The sequence below is a fragment of the Bombus huntii genome, chromosome 5 (genome assembly GCF_024542735.1).
Source record: "Bombus huntii isolate Logan2020A chromosome 5, iyBomHunt1.1, whole genome shotgun sequence".
NCBI lineage: Eukaryota > Metazoa > Arthropoda > Insecta > Hymenoptera > Apidae > Bombus > Bombus huntii.
In genome coordinates this window covers 5,861,575-5,880,636 of record NC_066242.1, presented here as the reverse complement: position 1 = coordinate 5,880,636, position 19,062 = coordinate 5,861,575, and the positions used below count along the sequence as shown (strand labels likewise).

Genomic DNA, 19,062 nt, shown 5'->3' with positions numbered 1-19,062 from the left:
TTTTTTGATGCGTAGATGGAAGAAGACAAAATGCACTTTCTTGCCCTTCTGATTCGCTTCAGTAACTTAGTGGTGAACAATGGATACAATTTAGTTGGTAACTGCACGTGACAAACACGTGCTGTTCCAGGACATGACTTCCAGGATTATTGCTGGTCCTTTATAAATCCAACTTTCTACGACTAAAAGCAGTCTACAAAGTCGTTCTATTTTTAAAATTACGTGTCCAAAAAATACTGCACTGCTCAATATTATTGTAATAAAAGACGATATCAACTACTCGTAAAACATTTCATGTGTACTTGAATATTTAGTTGTCTGCGATTGAAAATTCCGAAAATGTAAGTTAACGAGTGCCTTCAATTCATTTAACTGGATTATGACTTTATCTTCGGTCAAGATATGTAATTTGAAGAAGTATATCGAATCTTCTGTGATAAGAAATACAAGACACCATTTTATGAAAAATGTCAATACGACTCAATCATAGTATATCATAATACAACTCAAGTTATTTTGAACTAGCAATAAGTCACAGCACCATGATTCTCAACTGGACACTCAATAATCAACATCGTCCTTAATAAGCTAGCTCTTTTAACATTTTGACAATAATTGCGCGAACCATCAAGAGAATGTAATAAGAAAATTATCATGAGAAACGTCCAAACCATAGAACGGTCGGTCTATAAATCTGAGATGACTCATTGTCAGATAAGTGGTGAAATATTGCTTTTAAACGAAAGTAACCGAATTTATCAGATACCTCAGTAAGCAAATTTATTTCAGAAATATAAATTAAACTGTGTTTATTTGATAAGAGAATCTACTGTACGTTTACGATTAAGAGAATCGCAATTAAATACTAAACCGTTATCGAAATAAATCAATGTTCACGATTAACATGTAAAAAACAATACATTTTGGATGAATAATTCGTTGATTGTGCATTTCCTGTGTCTCGTGTTTAAAATCGCCGATTCCCGATAAAAGCGTAGAACGAAAATGAACCGCTGCGCGTAAATTATACGGTCGAGATTCAACGCGTTAATTCATTACTGAATTACGTGCAATTTAAATGTTACGCGTCGATCAGGCGCGCATGGACAGCCAGGTTTAGAATTGATCTCTGAAAACTGCTGCCAGTGCACGTTGATAAATTATAGACTATCGAACTGAGAAAATATATTTGTGACTTGAATTTTTAAAAAATGTTTTAGGAATTACTTGGCACTAGTGGATTTTGAAAATGCACCAATAAATTGCAGGATATTTAGATTTTTAACTTTTAGCTGACCTTCTCTTAAAAATAGTTTCAAAAAATTGCGTTTTTAAAATATTTAGAAAGAAAAACGAACAGATATTAAAATACAGCATCATGAGAATAATATAAATCATTATTGATTAAACCTTACGTCTCTGAAGCAATAAATATACGCAATTAAGTATACTAATTGAAAGAGTAATGGGAATAAATAGATTTGTCTACAAGACATGAAATACAATTTACACTATTATAATGTCGTCGGTTACTGAAATTCGCAAAAATATATTTATTGGACTTCTTCAATTATTTTCTTGATACTATTATTTTCTATGTAGCAATTATGTTTTTTTTTTTTTTTTTTCAAACTATCTTGCTAATATGTATTTCCTTCAATTATACTTTGATTGTAGGTTTCGAGCTTTGTAATTCCTGTTATTTCAAACAAAATAATAATTTTGTCTAACTATCTGATTAATATCTTCCAAAGTGTTAATACTTTATTTCTATAATTCTTAATTCTATGTTTCAGGCAAATTCGCAATAATATAAAAGTATGAAGTATATTAAGTAATTCACAAACTAAGTTCACACATTGGTATAGAGTATCTAATTATCATTACGAGAATGTGCTTTTAACTCGAGAATCAAAGTTCCGCAGTGTTTACCACATTATGCAGTTATGGTTATAAAGAATCTAAACGATAATATGCTTAGTCATCTAACTGCTTGCTTAACTATGTTCTCGCTTATCTGAAGTTTCATACAGGAAAGCGTGCCGTTTAAACGGTTCAACTTTAATTAAATTGGTTACAACCAATTACGCGTATATTATTCCAAAAGAGCTGTTTTGCCAACAGAAATAACCTCGAAACGAGTTGCAGCTACTGCGGCAACCCATATTACAATCTGAAAGTTCTATTATGCGATCTAAACTAATTATTTATGTAGATTGTGAGGTAGAAATAACAATGAACAATACAGTTGAAACGAAAAAGTGTATTGGCGTTATATTTCGTATTTTACTTGTGTCAGTCGCGAACAAAGCTGTTATCAAATAATAGAGTAGCATAGCTTATTCTATATTTATTTAATCTCTGATCGCTTATGGATAAATCTACTTATTCTATCACTTATTTGGTATATTTTATATCTCTTTAATTTTACATCTGATGATTTATCGATAAATCTACGTATTTCATCGCTCATGCATTATTAAAACAATCCATCTTCCTTTCCATAAAATATACGTTGCCTCGATAAATATAGTCTCAAAAATTCAACCTTTTGTAATTATAGTATACTATATTTAGTGTTAACAAGTAATCTATTTAAAAGGAACCTATCAAAGTTGAAATCAGGAAGAATCAATCCAAATATTGAACATCAGTAAGATTAAATAAATTTCAAAATTCTATCCTAGCTATATTCTGTGTTTAATCTATACCATACGATATTTATTACAATTTTGTTGGGATAATTTTTTAATTGCACAGACAAAGAAAACAGAAAAAATATGTTTAATATTATTCTGTAAAAAATTCGTTAATAAAAGTTTAAAATGACATCTAATAAGAATATGCAAACAGGAATATATTAACAAATTCATTGATATCAGGACAGATAGAAGAATGAAGAGCGACAAAATGGATATATGTACCATCTGTTCAATTGTCGTGACAAAACGTACTGAAATCGGCATTGTGAGCTACTTGTCGCAAGACAGCTTACTAAATTTGCATGAAATATGATTGCATACTCATGACATATATCTTCCATATCGCGTAAAACATTTTGACGAGAACCATAGCTCTTTCCGTGACCACGCCGTTTCATTTGCATCGATGTATCCTGAACGATTTTCTGTATCGGTTGAAAGATACCTAGATGTATATATGTGTGTGATATTTCTATGTCCAGATATTACCCAAAGTAAAGTACTATTGCGCACAAAAAATTTACTTCGCTTTTTCGAAAATGCACGGAAAAATATTTCATACTTATCTGTAGACTGCGGATTCTTATTCATTTGTGGGTAATTTGAAAATGCGAAAATTTCTTTTTAATTACATCAAACAATTTCCATTCACATTCAATTTTTTAAATTTCTCGTTTATATTCTATTTCTTAAAATTCGTCGGCTATATATTATTGTAAATTATACTCAAACAATTCTTTTCTCTATTCTTTTCATTTCTACAGATTGTATTCATAGAAATACAAATTTCTAAAAATATCGGTAATCTACTTATCAATGGGGACAGTGTTTTGATGAATGTATAAGACATTTAATACCACGAATGACACAAACGTGATACAAATGTGACAATAGAAGGATGAATAATACACGTCGAGTTAACCACTTTGCAAGAAATCTTATACCTTGCAAAGAATTTAATTTTCCGTAGAAACGAATGTTAAGATTACTTTTCTACGAAAGAAAATAAAATTTTTACTGTTCAATAAGGATTTGTTTCGGTGTGGTGTAGCACACGTTTTATCACGTGGAAATCCGCGTTACCACGTCAACAATTTTCCCCGCAGCGTGTCAACGTCACATGGCCTAACTCGTTGCCTGTCTCGCGAGACATTAACGCGAGCCGTCGCGACGCCACGTCGTAGATTCGAGTTTTATTAGGTAGTTACGATATACACACATAGTCCTCGACGTGTACGTAGTTTTGGTGACGTTTGCAGAGATTACCCCCATCCTTTCGGTAAACAGAAACCACTGTCACGGTTTTGGCTTCACATACTATCTAGCTTCTTTATAACTCGTACACCTTATGTTCCACGTACCACTTTTATTTCCTAACATCTGGCTTGTGTAACTATTTATTTTTTATCATTTTTGTTTATGGAACGTACGTATTCGTTTCTTTTTCTTTATAATATGATAGTCTCACAAAACTAGAAGTTGCACGATACATTTTAATTATTAACAGAATCGTCCTGTAGGAAAAATAAATACTGTTTAAATGAGACTATCTTATTTTCTCAATTTTCTGGAATGCGCATAATCAAGTCGTGAAAAAATTTGTGAATTTCATCGATTTTCAGATTCACCAGTCTTTAATATAGTTCATTCTTTTTGGAAATTCATGCAGGATAAAATCAAAAAATTAAGACGGGGTAAATTCATACTATTTACAAACAAATTTATATAGGTTCTCCCATTTGAAATTTCTAAGTCGACCCTCGTTTCAGCCCCTACGGGGTATGAATATGAATCAACTCTGACACATATGTAAAGGCCCCTAGGACCTATAAAATTTGAGCCCAGAAAGATTAAAGGCAGTGGCGTAGTTTCCGAATTATTGAACTGTTTCCAGTTATGCGATCAACCTTGTAGGATACAACCGAATTTACAAGAGGCGACCGATATTTTATACTGAAGCAAATTACTAAATCATACAATAGACAAACAACTAAATCAAAAATGATATATGATAAACTAAATGATCATTATTAATGTTCTGACAGATTAAAAATTTCGCGATGGACCTAAGAGCTGATAAAATTCTAAATTGATTGATGTAAAAAGAGAGCTGAAAAGTTTTCGATAAGATAACATTATCGATATGTAAGAATTGTAGATCTACTAGGTCGTCCGAAATGTTTGTTTCGTTTTATAAGGAGATAACGGATGCACAACATTTTTCGTTTTATATTATTTTATAGAATTACGTGTGATCCATTTTGTTCTATCAAAATAAAGATCATAGTGTTTGACAGATTAGGTTTCATGTTTGTATAAAGATGCGTCGTTGTAAAAGACGTGTCTGTAAAAGAAAGACACTTTTCGAACAACTTACTATTATGTCGGATAAGTGTATCATATGAAGTTTTCGCTATTTTCTTGTTCTTTCAAAAATAACAAGTTTCTTCGCGAATTTTCTTATAAGAAACAAAATAAAGAATGAAATATACCTTATATTATCGTATCGGTCAATTTTTTGTCTAGTTCATTAATTTCTGTTTAAGTAAATAAAATGATAAATATAAAATATGTAAAATTTCAGTGTCTTATAAAAGAATATATTAATATAAAATCTTGATATAAAAATATTTATAGTATATATGTATCTTACATGTATCTTTCTTATATGTATCTGAATGTTATATTATATATGTATTGTCATTTTTTAAAAGTTTAAACAAGCAAGAAACATTTTACATTTAGTTGCAATTTCAAGTAAAATTTACAACATTGTCGCAATACCTTCATCAGATTTAAGGAAGCCACAGATTTCTTCGCTGCAAAACGCTTTTACCTGAGTGACATGTCGAGGCTCGTGACTAGAATCTCTTTGCAATAGCTGCCTGGGATATCGAAGGACGTGCATTTCGTGCGGTCGCTGCTTTTGTAATTTTGAACTGGAAACCGCGTGCCTCGAATAACGTGTTCCTTTAAGAAAATTTTCATGTAGTAACATTCTATTCTATGGCGTTTTTGAATAGAACGATTCACCGTAATTGTTTCATAATGATCAAATATCACAACTATCACATGTATTGTCATTATTTTTATTTCAATTTTCCAGATATATTCTTTGCAGTCTTATTTTTATAATATTACAACATTGTATAAATTTCTTATATAATATCGAAAAATGAATATTATATACTGATTTCATTAGAATATAATAAGATTATTTTTTTTAACAATTTAGAGTGCTGTTTTAAATGTTTTAAATAATAAAATAATTTTATATGTATTGAAAGATGATAAACGCGCTAAAACTGTTATGATAATGCTATTTAATATATCGTATAAATACATTATTTTTCAGTTATTTTCTTTCTGAAATTGTTGTATTGTATAGGAACGATACCCAATACCCATGAAAGCCCTTACTGGATTCTTTATTGACAAGCACTTTTATTTTAGAGCCCTGACTAGAATTTTTGCGGTGCCAGCTTCCAATATTGAAGAACATACGCTTAGACCTAGGTGTACGTTTGGTGGAATTCCATCTTGAATTTGCTACTCCCGCTATTTTCATAACTTTGCTCTATCTAATTTTTTTCGTTCCATTTATTATACTTACCATGAGTTCAATTTAATTTTATGAAATTTAAATTAATTTTTTTTCCATAAAAATACACATGGAAACAATGAATTTTGAATTAGAAGAGCTGAACATATTTGGTAATCGTTACGTTTATTGATTTTATTTGATTTTTATTATTTACTGATAAGTTCAATTTTATTGTGTGATTGGATTGCACAATTTATTTCTATCGCTTCAGCCTACTCGATACTTTTCAGAAATGAAACTTCTTTATTGTAATAACATATTGTACATTTACTTCCGACAAAAAGAATAGCAAGTGTTATATACGCATATCTTTGTCCAGCTAAAATTACTCGTTAAATATACTGCAGAAAATTAGCTACTTTTCGTATTACAGTGGTCTTAGGATTAATATCATGGCATTAGATACCGTACAATTACACTAATTATTGTAAATTGGAGCGAAGGAAATTGTCGCCACTTTCATTAATTTATCATTTCTTGGTGTAGTCTCGTAAAAGATACTGCCAAAGAAATGAGATAAAAATGTGAGTTGTTACTACAAATTTATTTTACGAACTTCAACATCGAATTTATAATCGAATAATATTTCCAAAAGGGATCTTGTTCCTCGTTAATTGGAAAATTAACAATTGGAACGGGTCAAATTGATTAATTATTTCTTAATTCTGTATCAATTTTAATATAAAAATACTAGTGATCTGTTTTCAAACTTCAGTAAAGCTTTACATAAAAATATGATAGTCCATTATTAACATAGTGACGAGAAGAATGCACTACATAGTACATAAATAACTTATTTATCTCGCTTTTACTTTTATACACATTTCACTTTGCAACTAATTAATTAATGTTATATTGCAAGACTCGTTCCTTAAAAATTTCTTTTATACATAATTACTATGAAATGAATGAATAATTTAGAAGTTTGTTGCGAAGTAAAAAGTACGAAGACCATTGGATGAACTGGTGATAGAAGATAAATTAATCTATTCTATTTAAATGATTAAAATGCTCTCAATATACCTTTTGTGAAAATTTCAAGCGATTTTATTCCTTACTTACCTTCTTATTTTCAGTCGCTTTTTCAATATAAGTGAGTCCGGAAAAAACGGAGTACGTATCTAATTTAAAAAATATCCGTTAGGCGTACGTCTTTTGAATTGATTTAATTAGAGGTGTTTTAATTAAATTTAATTAAACATCCTTCAAACAAAACAACAAATTGATAATGATTTTGAGAACTGGAACGAAGATGTATGCATCAGATACGGTGAAAACTATAATGATTCGACGAAAGAAGATGATTGAATTAAATGTGTTGTCTTTTCTCGATGTATTCCTGAAGGATGTCCGATATTTAACATTATGTCTGAGCATTGTGGCAAAAAAGGAAAAAAAAACAAGTGTTTAATAAATAACTTTCATAGTATCTAAAAATGTTTTTTATTTATTTTTATAAGTAGTATATTTTGTACTTCTGTAATAATAGTAGTTGTGATAGTAGATAATAATAGAGAGTCTTCTTTTCTCCTTATTAAAAAAGCTTTTCCAATAAAAGTAGTTACCGCAAACCAATTTCATGAGCGATTATAACTTACGTGAAAATGGCCCATCTCACCCGTAGTGCAAGGAATAGCCCAGAAGCTAAAATTTTATTTTCCTCTTTCTGTAGTTATTTATGAAAATATTATGCTGCGATTCTTACATACTTCAAGAAGGATCGTTCACCACATGAACCCACGAGTGAAAAATATATAATATTCCTAAAATGCTCGATTTTTGAGTGTTTCTAAAAACCTGATCCATCTCTACCATGTTTACTCTAAATAATAGAAAATTTCTAGAAATAAAATTCGAGATCCAAGGGCGACAGGAACTAATGAAACACAGAATGACTAAAAAATGAAAGACAATCATTGAAATTAATAAAAGATACTTCGGTGACTATAAATATCTTAATTTTAATTTTTGTTAGAATCATACAGTTTGTATATAAATTTTAATATTTATAACATAACATACTACAGTGTCTTCGCTCACCCTCTATATTTATCTCAGCAATTTAATTTAACAATAAGCTAAGGAAATTCCACAAATCGAAAGTTGCCAAGTATTTGTTAATATCAACTTTACGAACCAAAATGTTTCAATATTACGTAACCGACTAGTGCTGCACTTTTCCGGTTCAATAATAAAATTTCGCCGGAAGAATTTTAGGTGTGCTATAAACTCGTAACACACAGAGTTTGTTGGTTTACTCGAGTCAAAGCTCATTGGCCATACTGCGTCTAATAGCGAGTTCTAAAAGTTAAACAGATTTTCCAGTGCTGGGTAAGACAAACCCTCTTTTAATATACAGATTTCTCCGTGATTTTCGTCCGTTGCGGCTCGAATTCCTAGAATTAAATGCTCGTTAATGGTGCATGTCTATGACGGATTTATACGGGCATTATCCTGTTGATGGATTTGAACCGCATGATAAAACTGTCGTTGCCCACTGGCGTCTAGTTTTTATTCACCTCCAAGAACCGAAAACTCATAAATTGCAAGGAATAAATGATTTCTTTAATTAATTAATATCATAGTTTTGTTTTGGTCGAGTTCAGACAACTGGATTTATTATTGAGCATTTTATATTTATTATAATTAATCTCAGAAGTCTACAGACTTCATAAAAAAGACCATTTGTATTTAAATAAGGCATATTTATATAAAGTCCTATAATAATATATATTTCCTACTATACTAAATAACAAAAATCTAATAAAACAGAATTTTAGTTATCTCGGTATAAAGCACATTAACTTTGTAGTACTTTTCATTACAATAAAAATGATTTTTTTTAGACGAATAAATTTAATGAAAGTAAAAAATGTAGCGAAAACTATACCTTTATGAAATGCATAGAATATAAATTTATATATTAGCTTCATAAAATAAAAATAAATAAAGTAAAATTTATAGATGATATATAAAAAAACACATAGAATGTAAATATTAATGAAAGAATGTAAATTTTAATGAAGTATATTTTGAAATATAGTACTTATATTAGATATGAAGTATATTTTAGAATATAGTACTTATGTTAGATTCGTTTTGTCATGTTCCGAGCTTTATCGCTACGTACCTTGTTTTTGACAAGAGTTGACAGATTTTTCAATAGTAGCTTCTATGTTGGTTGCATAATATATTCACTTTTCCTTCATCTTAGCTATACATATGGCGTAGTATGGTAAAAGTCAACATGCTGCCAGTAAACAGGGAACAATCACGTAAATTCCCAGTCTTGTCTCTTGGAATTATTCAGTCTTAGGAATTGTACCTCTACCGTTGTATTTGCGAAGTTCAGCCTGTGAACGCAAACAAATGGTTTTAATCCGTTTAACATAAATGCCACGCGGTTTAATTAAATTTCAGCCAGGAGATAATAACCTTTGCGTTCGTGAAAATGATTTTTTTCTCCGTCCATGTCACACCTCACAAATTTTGATTTCCTGTTTTGCAATTGCCATTTGTTCCTTTTTGTTCAACCTTACCCAATTATATTCCATTCGTAATTATTACCGTTTTCGGATTTTTTAATTCTATTACTAAAATATTTATGATATTTTTCACTGTCAAATTAAGATATTCTGATGAAGAAAGTGTTCCATTATTGATAATTATTAATCATTATTATTATGTTCACCATGATGTTTCATTACCCTTTCTTTTTTAAAATATTCTGTATATGACATTTATTATTTAATGTCCCATATAATTTCGCGGCAGAGATGAATTTTCTAGTTAAAATCACGTTCGCAGCAGAACGCTCTTTACAAACGCCTAGAACGTTTTGCCTCAAGTTATCACTGTCAAAATACTCCAGTCTCTGTCTTAATTATTCGACTAATGATGTGCAGAACGAAACACTATTTCATACTTTCATTATGATTCCTAATTACACGCTCCTTAAATAATTTCGTACACAGTATTTTGGTTTCATTCGGTTATTCCTGGAATTTACCATTCTGTAGAGTAATGAAGTAAAACGATTATATCCTCTCATAGTTTATTTTTTACTTACACTGTCACAAATGTCGTAGAATAATTCATATTTAAATAAAGGCAAAGTTATAAAAATCTATATGTAAGAAAATGTTGTTGTATATAAACTTTAAATAATTTTGTATTGTTCGATTTGTTAATGATAGGTGGACACACCAGATAGTGTTCTGCAAAGTGGATTAGGCTTGGGACCAGATATGGGACACACAATTTTACGTTCTATGGTGGATCCAAGAGATTACGATCGATTAAGATATTTGCAAATGAACGGTGGTCAGCCAAATAGCTTCGAGGAAACCATACATAGGGTATGATTTTCATTTATATGTATCATTTATATTTTATAAATATTAAATGATAACTTATAAGTTACAGTTTTCATTTTATCAGAGATAATGGAAAATTGAAATATAAAATTTAATTAATAATTTTGTCTAATTTGTTCGTTTTATTAAACATTGTAATTCTTAAAAAAAAAAAAGATTGCGAGTTTTTTGTTATCTTAATTATCCACGTCTTTTGTTATCTTAATTGAAATTGATTCACCTAGGTACGTTTGTTTTATATAAAATTCTTCAAAAGTTTTGAAATATCTGTTCGTACTATTATTGAATTTTTGGTCAATACGGTATGTAGAGAAGACTTTACTGGTTTATATTTTCCAGCTGAAGGTTCAAGAGGCGCTGAGAAAGAAGGAACGATTTCATAAAGAACACGAAGAGGTGAGTGCAATTTAAATTAATGTTCACTCTTCCTTTTTTTTATATACTAATGAATTTTTGTTTGTACGAATACCAAAGAAAGGAAGTGAGTTAGATTCAATTCATAAGAGAAACGAATAAAAGCAATAAACATGATCAATTTAATGGTGCATTGGTTCAGCTTTTAGTTTTGTTATCGTTCTTATCAAAAGCTTATCAACCTTTATATCTTGAAAATTATATTATTTTCCTCTAAATATGTTATATATTTTGCTATTAGTATTATCTATAAGATATAATTAATTGTAATGATTAATGAGCAATTGACAATTAAAGCGCAATCGTATAAATGATATAACAAAGTATTATATAAAGACAATTATTTTATCGAATCACAGCATATTGCGAATGCAACGTATGTATATATCTTTCTCACAATTTCATCGAATAAATTTTGGGAATAATATAGAGACAATTAAAACGAGGATAATTTAATTGTCGAATAATTTAAGAACAGAATAAATTTAAAAATAATTTACACAATAAATGACGGCAGAGGGTGATAGAACTTATTAAAAACCCAATCTGCCCTCCGCAATTCTCTACTAATTTTATTTGAAATTGATTGCGAGAAATAATCTAGCTGAGATTTTAGACTTGAAATCCTGCATAAACATATTGATTTTTAAATACTTCTATTTTACTTTAATACAATAATGAATCTTGAATCATGAAGATTTCGAAAAATATGACATATTTTCGCAAATATTGAGTATACTCTTATAATAATACTATAACGGGCTATTTTTGTATAAAGAAAGAGCGAGTATGCAAAATTTCAACTAAATTGGTGATGAAAATATTTTGATATATCTTGATTAATTATATTATTATATATAATATATTATACGTAATATATTACATATTATATTGTATACAATACATGTATACATAATATATATAATATTATGTGTAATAATATAATAAGCAGTAAGTACTGTGATAATTGTATCAAAATTATCACATGGAGATAAGATTGGTGTACACCTTGAGTAATAAGGCCAGTCTCGCAGAAGATTACTGATAACTTTTTAAAAGCACTAATCCCCTTTTCCTCCTGTTCGAGTGAGATGGACGAAACACATGTGGAAGGAAGTTGAAACTCGTAAAGGAGCTCGTAGCTCGAGAGGGAAGTCGGAATGGTATCGTTGAAGTTTGCGGAAAGGACTGGTCAAGATTTGGAACGGGCAACGTGAGGGACCAACTGGATCATCTGGGATTATTTGACAAAAGTTTCTAAGCTGCTTCGTAATAGCAGAGTTTGTCATCCAATTTACTGACTAAAATTCAGTACGAACTTTATCGAAATTTCTTTACTATATTATCTCATTTTATTACTATTGATTTATCTGAGAAACAAATTCTCAGAACTGATTGACTTTGCTTTTTACACATTTTTTTCATCGCTCTTATACCTATACATTTTCAGATTGGTTTGATATTTTATCTCGCTTTTCTATATTGTTATCGCTGTTTTTTTATACACGTTAGTTATTTTTAAAAGTAGATTCGTCATTCACTTCAATAATAGATTACGAAATAATGGAACTGTTTCTGGTATGGACTGGGAGTTGCATGCATAGGAGTTGTTTCTGATCAAGTAATTCTCGAGTTAACAGGTTAGTTAATTATGTTTCAACACCTCAATTCCTACACAGGTGTGAATTCGATGCGTCCGACTATAATTATCACGCTTGCGAATCACATATGTATGATCGATGCTGTAGCATTATCATCAAGTGTTACCCTCATGGGTTCTTAGTGTTGCTCGTGTCCATTTACGTTATAACTATTCATTTAATTTGTATTCAAATATTTATAATAAGAATAATTGTACTTATTACTATGAAACATATAATAAATCCAGGTATATTTTTTGTAGTTCCATTTGACATAGAAAAATATTTGAGTATTTATTACATATACTGTTACTTATAATAATTATAGCTATCAGGGAATATAAAAATAGAAACAGAGCTAAGATACTAATCCGTGTTTGTGAGTACTAACATATCTTCGTTGAATATAATACCATCAAATATATATTCTTCCATGAATACTACTCAAACAATAAATGACATTAGTAGGGAGATTAACAGAAATGCTTTATTTCTATTGGAAATCTTAACTTCTGTCACTTATCTCGTTTTAATCGTTTGTCATCTTAACTCCGTCTAGCGATCATCCACCATTTGTTATTAGCAAGTATTATAAGAAAATAACAATGATTCAACTTCGAACTTCTCACTGAATTACTATCCGGAAGGTCGTCTATAGTAATGTAACTGTATACTATGTATGTACTATATAATCGCAAATAACCCTGAAATAAGAAATAGCTTCTCACACTAAACAAATGACACGAATTATCCGCGTAAAAGTTGAACTTACGCGTCTAAAATGTCATATCAATGACGTGTATAATACTTGGAACAAGAAAAGAAGCAGAAAGTGGAGAAAGGGGAGAATGATGACGAGGATAGTTGACGAGGTGGTCGCCCACGGGATTATCCCGCAGTTTCTCGCGTGGCAAAGGAGAAGTCAACCGGTTGGTGGAGAAAATAGAAGGTAGGGAATAGGGAGGGAAGAAAAGAAGATCCTCCCTAGGGAGCAGTAAACCTTCGAAGGTAGAAGTGACACTAAAACTTTTACACGGATACAGACCTTTATTTCCATATTGTTCGCAACCTCAAAGGAAACTCTCCGTTTTATTTCTTCCTATCTTTTTCTGCCTGTTTGAGTAGCCTAGGGCCAAGAGAAGCCAGTCAGTTTCGGCTAATTTCTGGGGGGCCCCTTTTCAATCCCTTCAATTCTCTGAAAGGACCAGGCTAACTTTTCTCGCATATGCGTGTATGGAATCGTCAGTTTCGCGTAATTAAAATTCGGACCCCGCCTGCCGTTACCATAAACTGTACATGTAGACGCGATACAACGACTACCCTTCGTTCTTTCTCCGTTACAAACTTCCTGATGAACGTTGGCAATGTTTCGTTGTAACAATGTATCCTCTGGGATGGACTATTGTACACGGAACTTGGTATTTTTTATAATATTATATTTTGTTTCTGTGCTTCTTTTAACTTATTTATTTTAATCTTTCGCGTGATATAGGTAAACAGCATAGGAAAACAAATAGAAAAGTAATAAAATATATAAATTACGATTATCTACAATTTTACAATTTGACGGATTTGTAGATTTTAAATTCTATATAATGTATATCGATGAATCGATATTTGAGCACCTTTCCTTCTACGATGCGAGGAACAACCATATAGTCACCATAGAAAGGCAAAAAATTTATATAATAAGAATTCGCTGATTTCTTCGTGGTTAGAATTCAACCAACTTCAAAAAATTCCAATAGATGGAACCGTCTATAGATGGTTCAGATTCAATCAATTTAAAGAAATTCCAACAAACGAAATCGCTCACGACTAAATCAGATTGAATCAAGTTCAAAAATTTAAAAAAAAAATGAAGTTCAGATAAAGAATGTTCTATTATAAATAAATAAATATATTTTCATAATAGTGCAGTGGCGGACCAAGATTTTTATAATAAGAGTTCAGAGTAGTGGGGTCACCGTGCTGCAGGTTCAGTCTATTTCAAAATATTTCAACAAATTTTCCATTGTAAATTAATGTATATTCTAATCACGTAGTCGAACGGAGATTCATTCACGCCCTCGTTATTGTCCTGTTTCAGATACTGAGGGACATCCGGCAGGGTTTAATGCAGCTTGGCCGAGACGGACGGGGTCAGCTCCCTGGAGGTAAGTACGTCAAGGAGTGTAACCTCTAGCTAGTTGTCGCCTTGTCTCTCTGCAACTTATAGCCCAGTCTCCTCGAACCAACCAGGCCACGTCCTTGGTACGTTCCTGTGTGCGTGCTTCTGTTATAGTACACGACCAGTGTGTCTACCTTGAGCAGAACTTGCACGTGCCAGCCAGTCTGAGAATCGACTCCCAAACGCCTGACACTTCGTACGTTTCACCCGCACCCTCTAGGGACTCATTTAACGCGTTCGTTCTACGATGCCTCTTCTTCTGTCCCTTTCCCGCTTTCTTTTTCTTTTCAAGAAATCTCAGTGCACTGAAACGAAATTGTCGCCGTAGACAAAAATTCTCTTAAACGGAAAAACTTTTGAAGGAATGTCTTCTGCTTGTTTTAGGATCCGAATGGAAGTTTAGGTTAATCTTGTTGTGAGATGTTAAAGACGATATGTATATCTTTCTTCTCGTTCTACTTGAATCTTTTGTAAAATACCTTGCAACTCTTCTAGGATTCTCAATCTGCTTTTATTCGTATTATAAATGAATATTAAGAATCAAAATTGGTGTGCACATTTAGGATTTTGTTGACTTTTAATAGTTTTCAATCAGATAACACGCTGTAATTATTTTCAGTAAAGTAATAGCATAAATATTGAGTAGCTCACGTGTGTGAAACATTAAGAATCCACTATCAATCCGAAGATTTATAACGTTGCATTAATTTTTTGGTATCACTTTTTTTCAGACAAATTACATCATTGAATACTTTTTTATTTATGAAAACAATTTTCAAAGATATTCTTAACAGTCTTTCGTCGTTATTTTTCTTTCTCCTAGTTCTTGTACTTTTATAAAGTTTATATGAAATCTAAGTATTGCTAGCTTTATGTTAAACCTTCTTATTTACATTCATATTCCTTTTTAAATCACAAAAATCTTTTTTACGTTTGATCTCTAGTTATGTAGTAATTGTGAGTATATTTATTATATCTATAAATTGTTTGTAGCTAAATCGACGTTATTTCTAACTACCTAATTATCTTATAATAATACTCTGTTTAAGCGATTCTATTTATTCCTACTTATATGCATTATTTTACTACTTGATCCTATAAATCCTATAAATCAACCTATCTTCTCCATTATGAAGGTATATCAAAAAAAGCACTTGATCAAATATAATAACATATATCGGGTGTCATAAAGAAGATCAAATAAAGTATCGAGAGTAATGTTTCCAGGATCCTTTAAATTTCCTATTACCGATTTATCACTGACTTGGGGAGTTTTATTCGCGATCACGTAGTCGACGAAGGCAATGGTACCAAGCCACGAAGCCCCTTCTATGTTCTGGCTAATCTCGTTATCGTCAACAACCGTCGACTGCTTTCTCCGCGGCTCGCTTTCCCGATCCCCTCATTTTTTCTCGCGCCCACACGCACGTGCACGATCCTCAGACGCTTGATTTCGCTCAGTCTTTCGCACCAGCAACGGCACTCGAGGTCTTCTCGCGTCTCGAATTACCACGCATTAGCGCCATGCTACACTTTACCAAACGAAACACCGTGCAATTTCTCCGAGAAGAATTTTTACCATCCACTATTGCTGCGCGAAACGATAAAAACCGTTTGATAAGTTGATGCTGATAGAATTTCTCTTTAGGAGTAAGAATAAAATAGGAAGAAACAGAATGGAGGTTCAAATTGCTTGAGAGGAAGAGAGCAGTAAGACTGGCTTTATTAAATTGCATATTTGTTTTCAATTCGTTTTTTAATATTATTGTTGAATTATCAATTTCATACATTATTTTTTTTATATATCGGTCGAACTGAAAAGCTCTACTTTTTATCAATTTTTCAATTTTTTTTATATAAGTGCTCGATTGACGTTCAATTTTGAGAAAACGAATTATTTATTTTCGTGAGATCGTTTTTTAAAAACGTATGACGTAAATAATAGCAAATTACGAGATAAATTAAGAATTTATGAAATTGATCAATGTGTCTTGTCAATGATTTATATGCTTAACAGATGTTTAAAGATGTTAAAAAATATGCTTAATGATGTTAAAAAAAAATGGTAGTAGAGATAGGCTTATTTTTCTATATTTAAAGTTAATTAAAATCTTGTATTTTCATTGAATAGATCGAAATTCTAAAATTTTTATATTATTATATATTTAAGATTTTATTTTATTTGTATATTTGTATTTTAAACGTAATAAATATTTTTTAAATGAAGTTTGGCCAATGTTGCGTTCGATATCAGCGAACATGTGTTTTTAATTAAATGTAGAGAAAAATAAATACTTATTGTCGTCGTTTAACTTCAAATTCACTAATATTAATATTAAGAAATTAGTAAAAGAATTTATCGTAATATTTCAAAGTAATGACAAATGTATTTTTAATGTTCAGATGACACTTACATGTACGACGAGGATGCACGTTGCGGAGGAGGACTGGGTTTGGGTCCTGGAGGTCAACACTGGTATGACGAACCTCCATATGAGTCAGACCCCGAAGACTTCCTCATGGGAGCCAGTGGTGGTCCTGTACCAACAGCGACTATTCAAAATGGAAGGTGAAGCCCGCAAACATTTTTAATCATATATAACAAAATACATAAAGTTTATGAATAGTGCTAGTCTTATAGTTTAATAACAAAACGAATAAGAACCATACATGTCTATAAAACGTACTTGCAGATTATTTCACGTTATTGAAAATTTTAATGTAAATTTCTCATAATATTTGATTCAACTAAGTATTAGATCTTCAATATTAACGTATACATAACATGAAGTATTATTGCGCGAAATCAAAGGAAATTACTAAAAAGTTAGAAAATAAGTATTTTCTCCAGATTGTCTTTATGTTTCTTGTTCAAATATAAAACATAAGTTTTAATGAAAGCGGCCTTTCCAACTTTTCTTCTTTAACGTTTGCGTCATATTTTATAAATTATTTTTAAATACAATACAATTTTTGTATGATGTTGAATAATGCAACACCTTTATTAAATAATATAAGCTACAAATAATATTTTACATATTTTCTTTTATTCTTCATTTTAAAAAGTTTCGACGTATTGAATAATATAAATTTCTTATATAAGTATAGTGCTTTTAATTTCACAATATATTACTTTCATATATTAGTTTTTCTAAATGGACACGTAATAAATGATTAGTGATTAATGATAGCATAAAGCATAAAATTTTAGTATAGTTCATTTTTAAGGATACAATTTTGAAACTAATAGTATGTAGAAGAAATTTTCGAGAGCTTGAGAAAATGCTTGTATTTTGTTTCAGAGTATGTTTCACGCTGAATTTAAGGCCAGAAAACAGAGGTGAGGGAATTATTTCGCTTCGAACTGCCGGAGACATCAGTCTCCCGCGAGATCGTTCCAGGAAAGGTGCAACTTCGACAATGCGAGGTCTTATTGTGCCACAAGGTCATAATAATCCACCAGCTATCATACCACTTACGCACTCGAGAGCTTCTCGAGAAAGTGGAGACTACGCGAGTAGCGACGTCCAGGTAAGTTCGCATAAAGAAATCCCTTTCGAAAGATATTGCATATAGTCTTATCACAGCAACAAATGGTGTGAACTCTAAGGCGACATTCAAGCACTTTATACATATATGTAGCTCGCGATAACGCAAATGGTATTCTTAAGCACTCTTCGTGAAGCAGTTCATGAAATTTTTATTTTAGAGGCAAATTCAAAGGATTCTGGTAAAATATTGTACAAGAAATTTTTTCCTATATTACAGTATTTTAAAAAATATAAAATTTACATATTTGTGTTACAACTGGTTTAATAGCATCAAAAGATTGTATATATTCCTCTTGTACTTTATTACATACTATGAGAGATGTATTATTAACATATTGGTAAATATATGACATAGAACTATAACGCTTTAAAATCAAATATTGCTAGAACATTAAGTAAAATGAAGAAAGTTTTTATCAGTTATGAACAGATACGTAAATCGAATAAGACACGTATCAAACGATAGAGATTTATCTATTAATTTTGCTGTTTTACTACATACGAGTATATACGATTCGATAAATTTTCCTGTAGTAGCTTACTACGTATGTTAAATTTACTTTGCGTTTATTTCCAAATATTGACATCGTAGATATGTTGGAAAT

The 19,062-nt window shown here is 30.9% G+C and overlaps 1 protein-coding gene across 2 annotated transcripts in view; it reads left to right on the top strand.

Annotated features, from left to right (window-relative positions):
• LOC126865483 (SAM and SH3 domain-containing protein 1-like) overlaps positions 1 to 19,062 on the top strand; it is a 372,452-nt gene that overhangs the window by 337,832 nt on the left and 15,558 nt on the right. For both annotated transcript variants that reach the window (XM_050618046.1, XM_050618045.1), the window contains exons 6-10: positions 10,503 to 10,664; positions 11,022 to 11,078; positions 14,826 to 14,892; positions 17,310 to 17,475; positions 18,209 to 18,437. In XM_050618046.1, the coding sequence (XP_050474003.1) occupies positions 10,503 to 10,664; positions 11,022 to 11,078; positions 14,826 to 14,892; positions 17,310 to 17,475; positions 18,209 to 18,437 (681 nt within the window). The remainder of the gene's footprint in view (positions 1 to 10,502; positions 10,665 to 11,021; positions 11,079 to 14,825; positions 14,893 to 17,309; positions 17,476 to 18,208; positions 18,438 to 19,062) is intronic.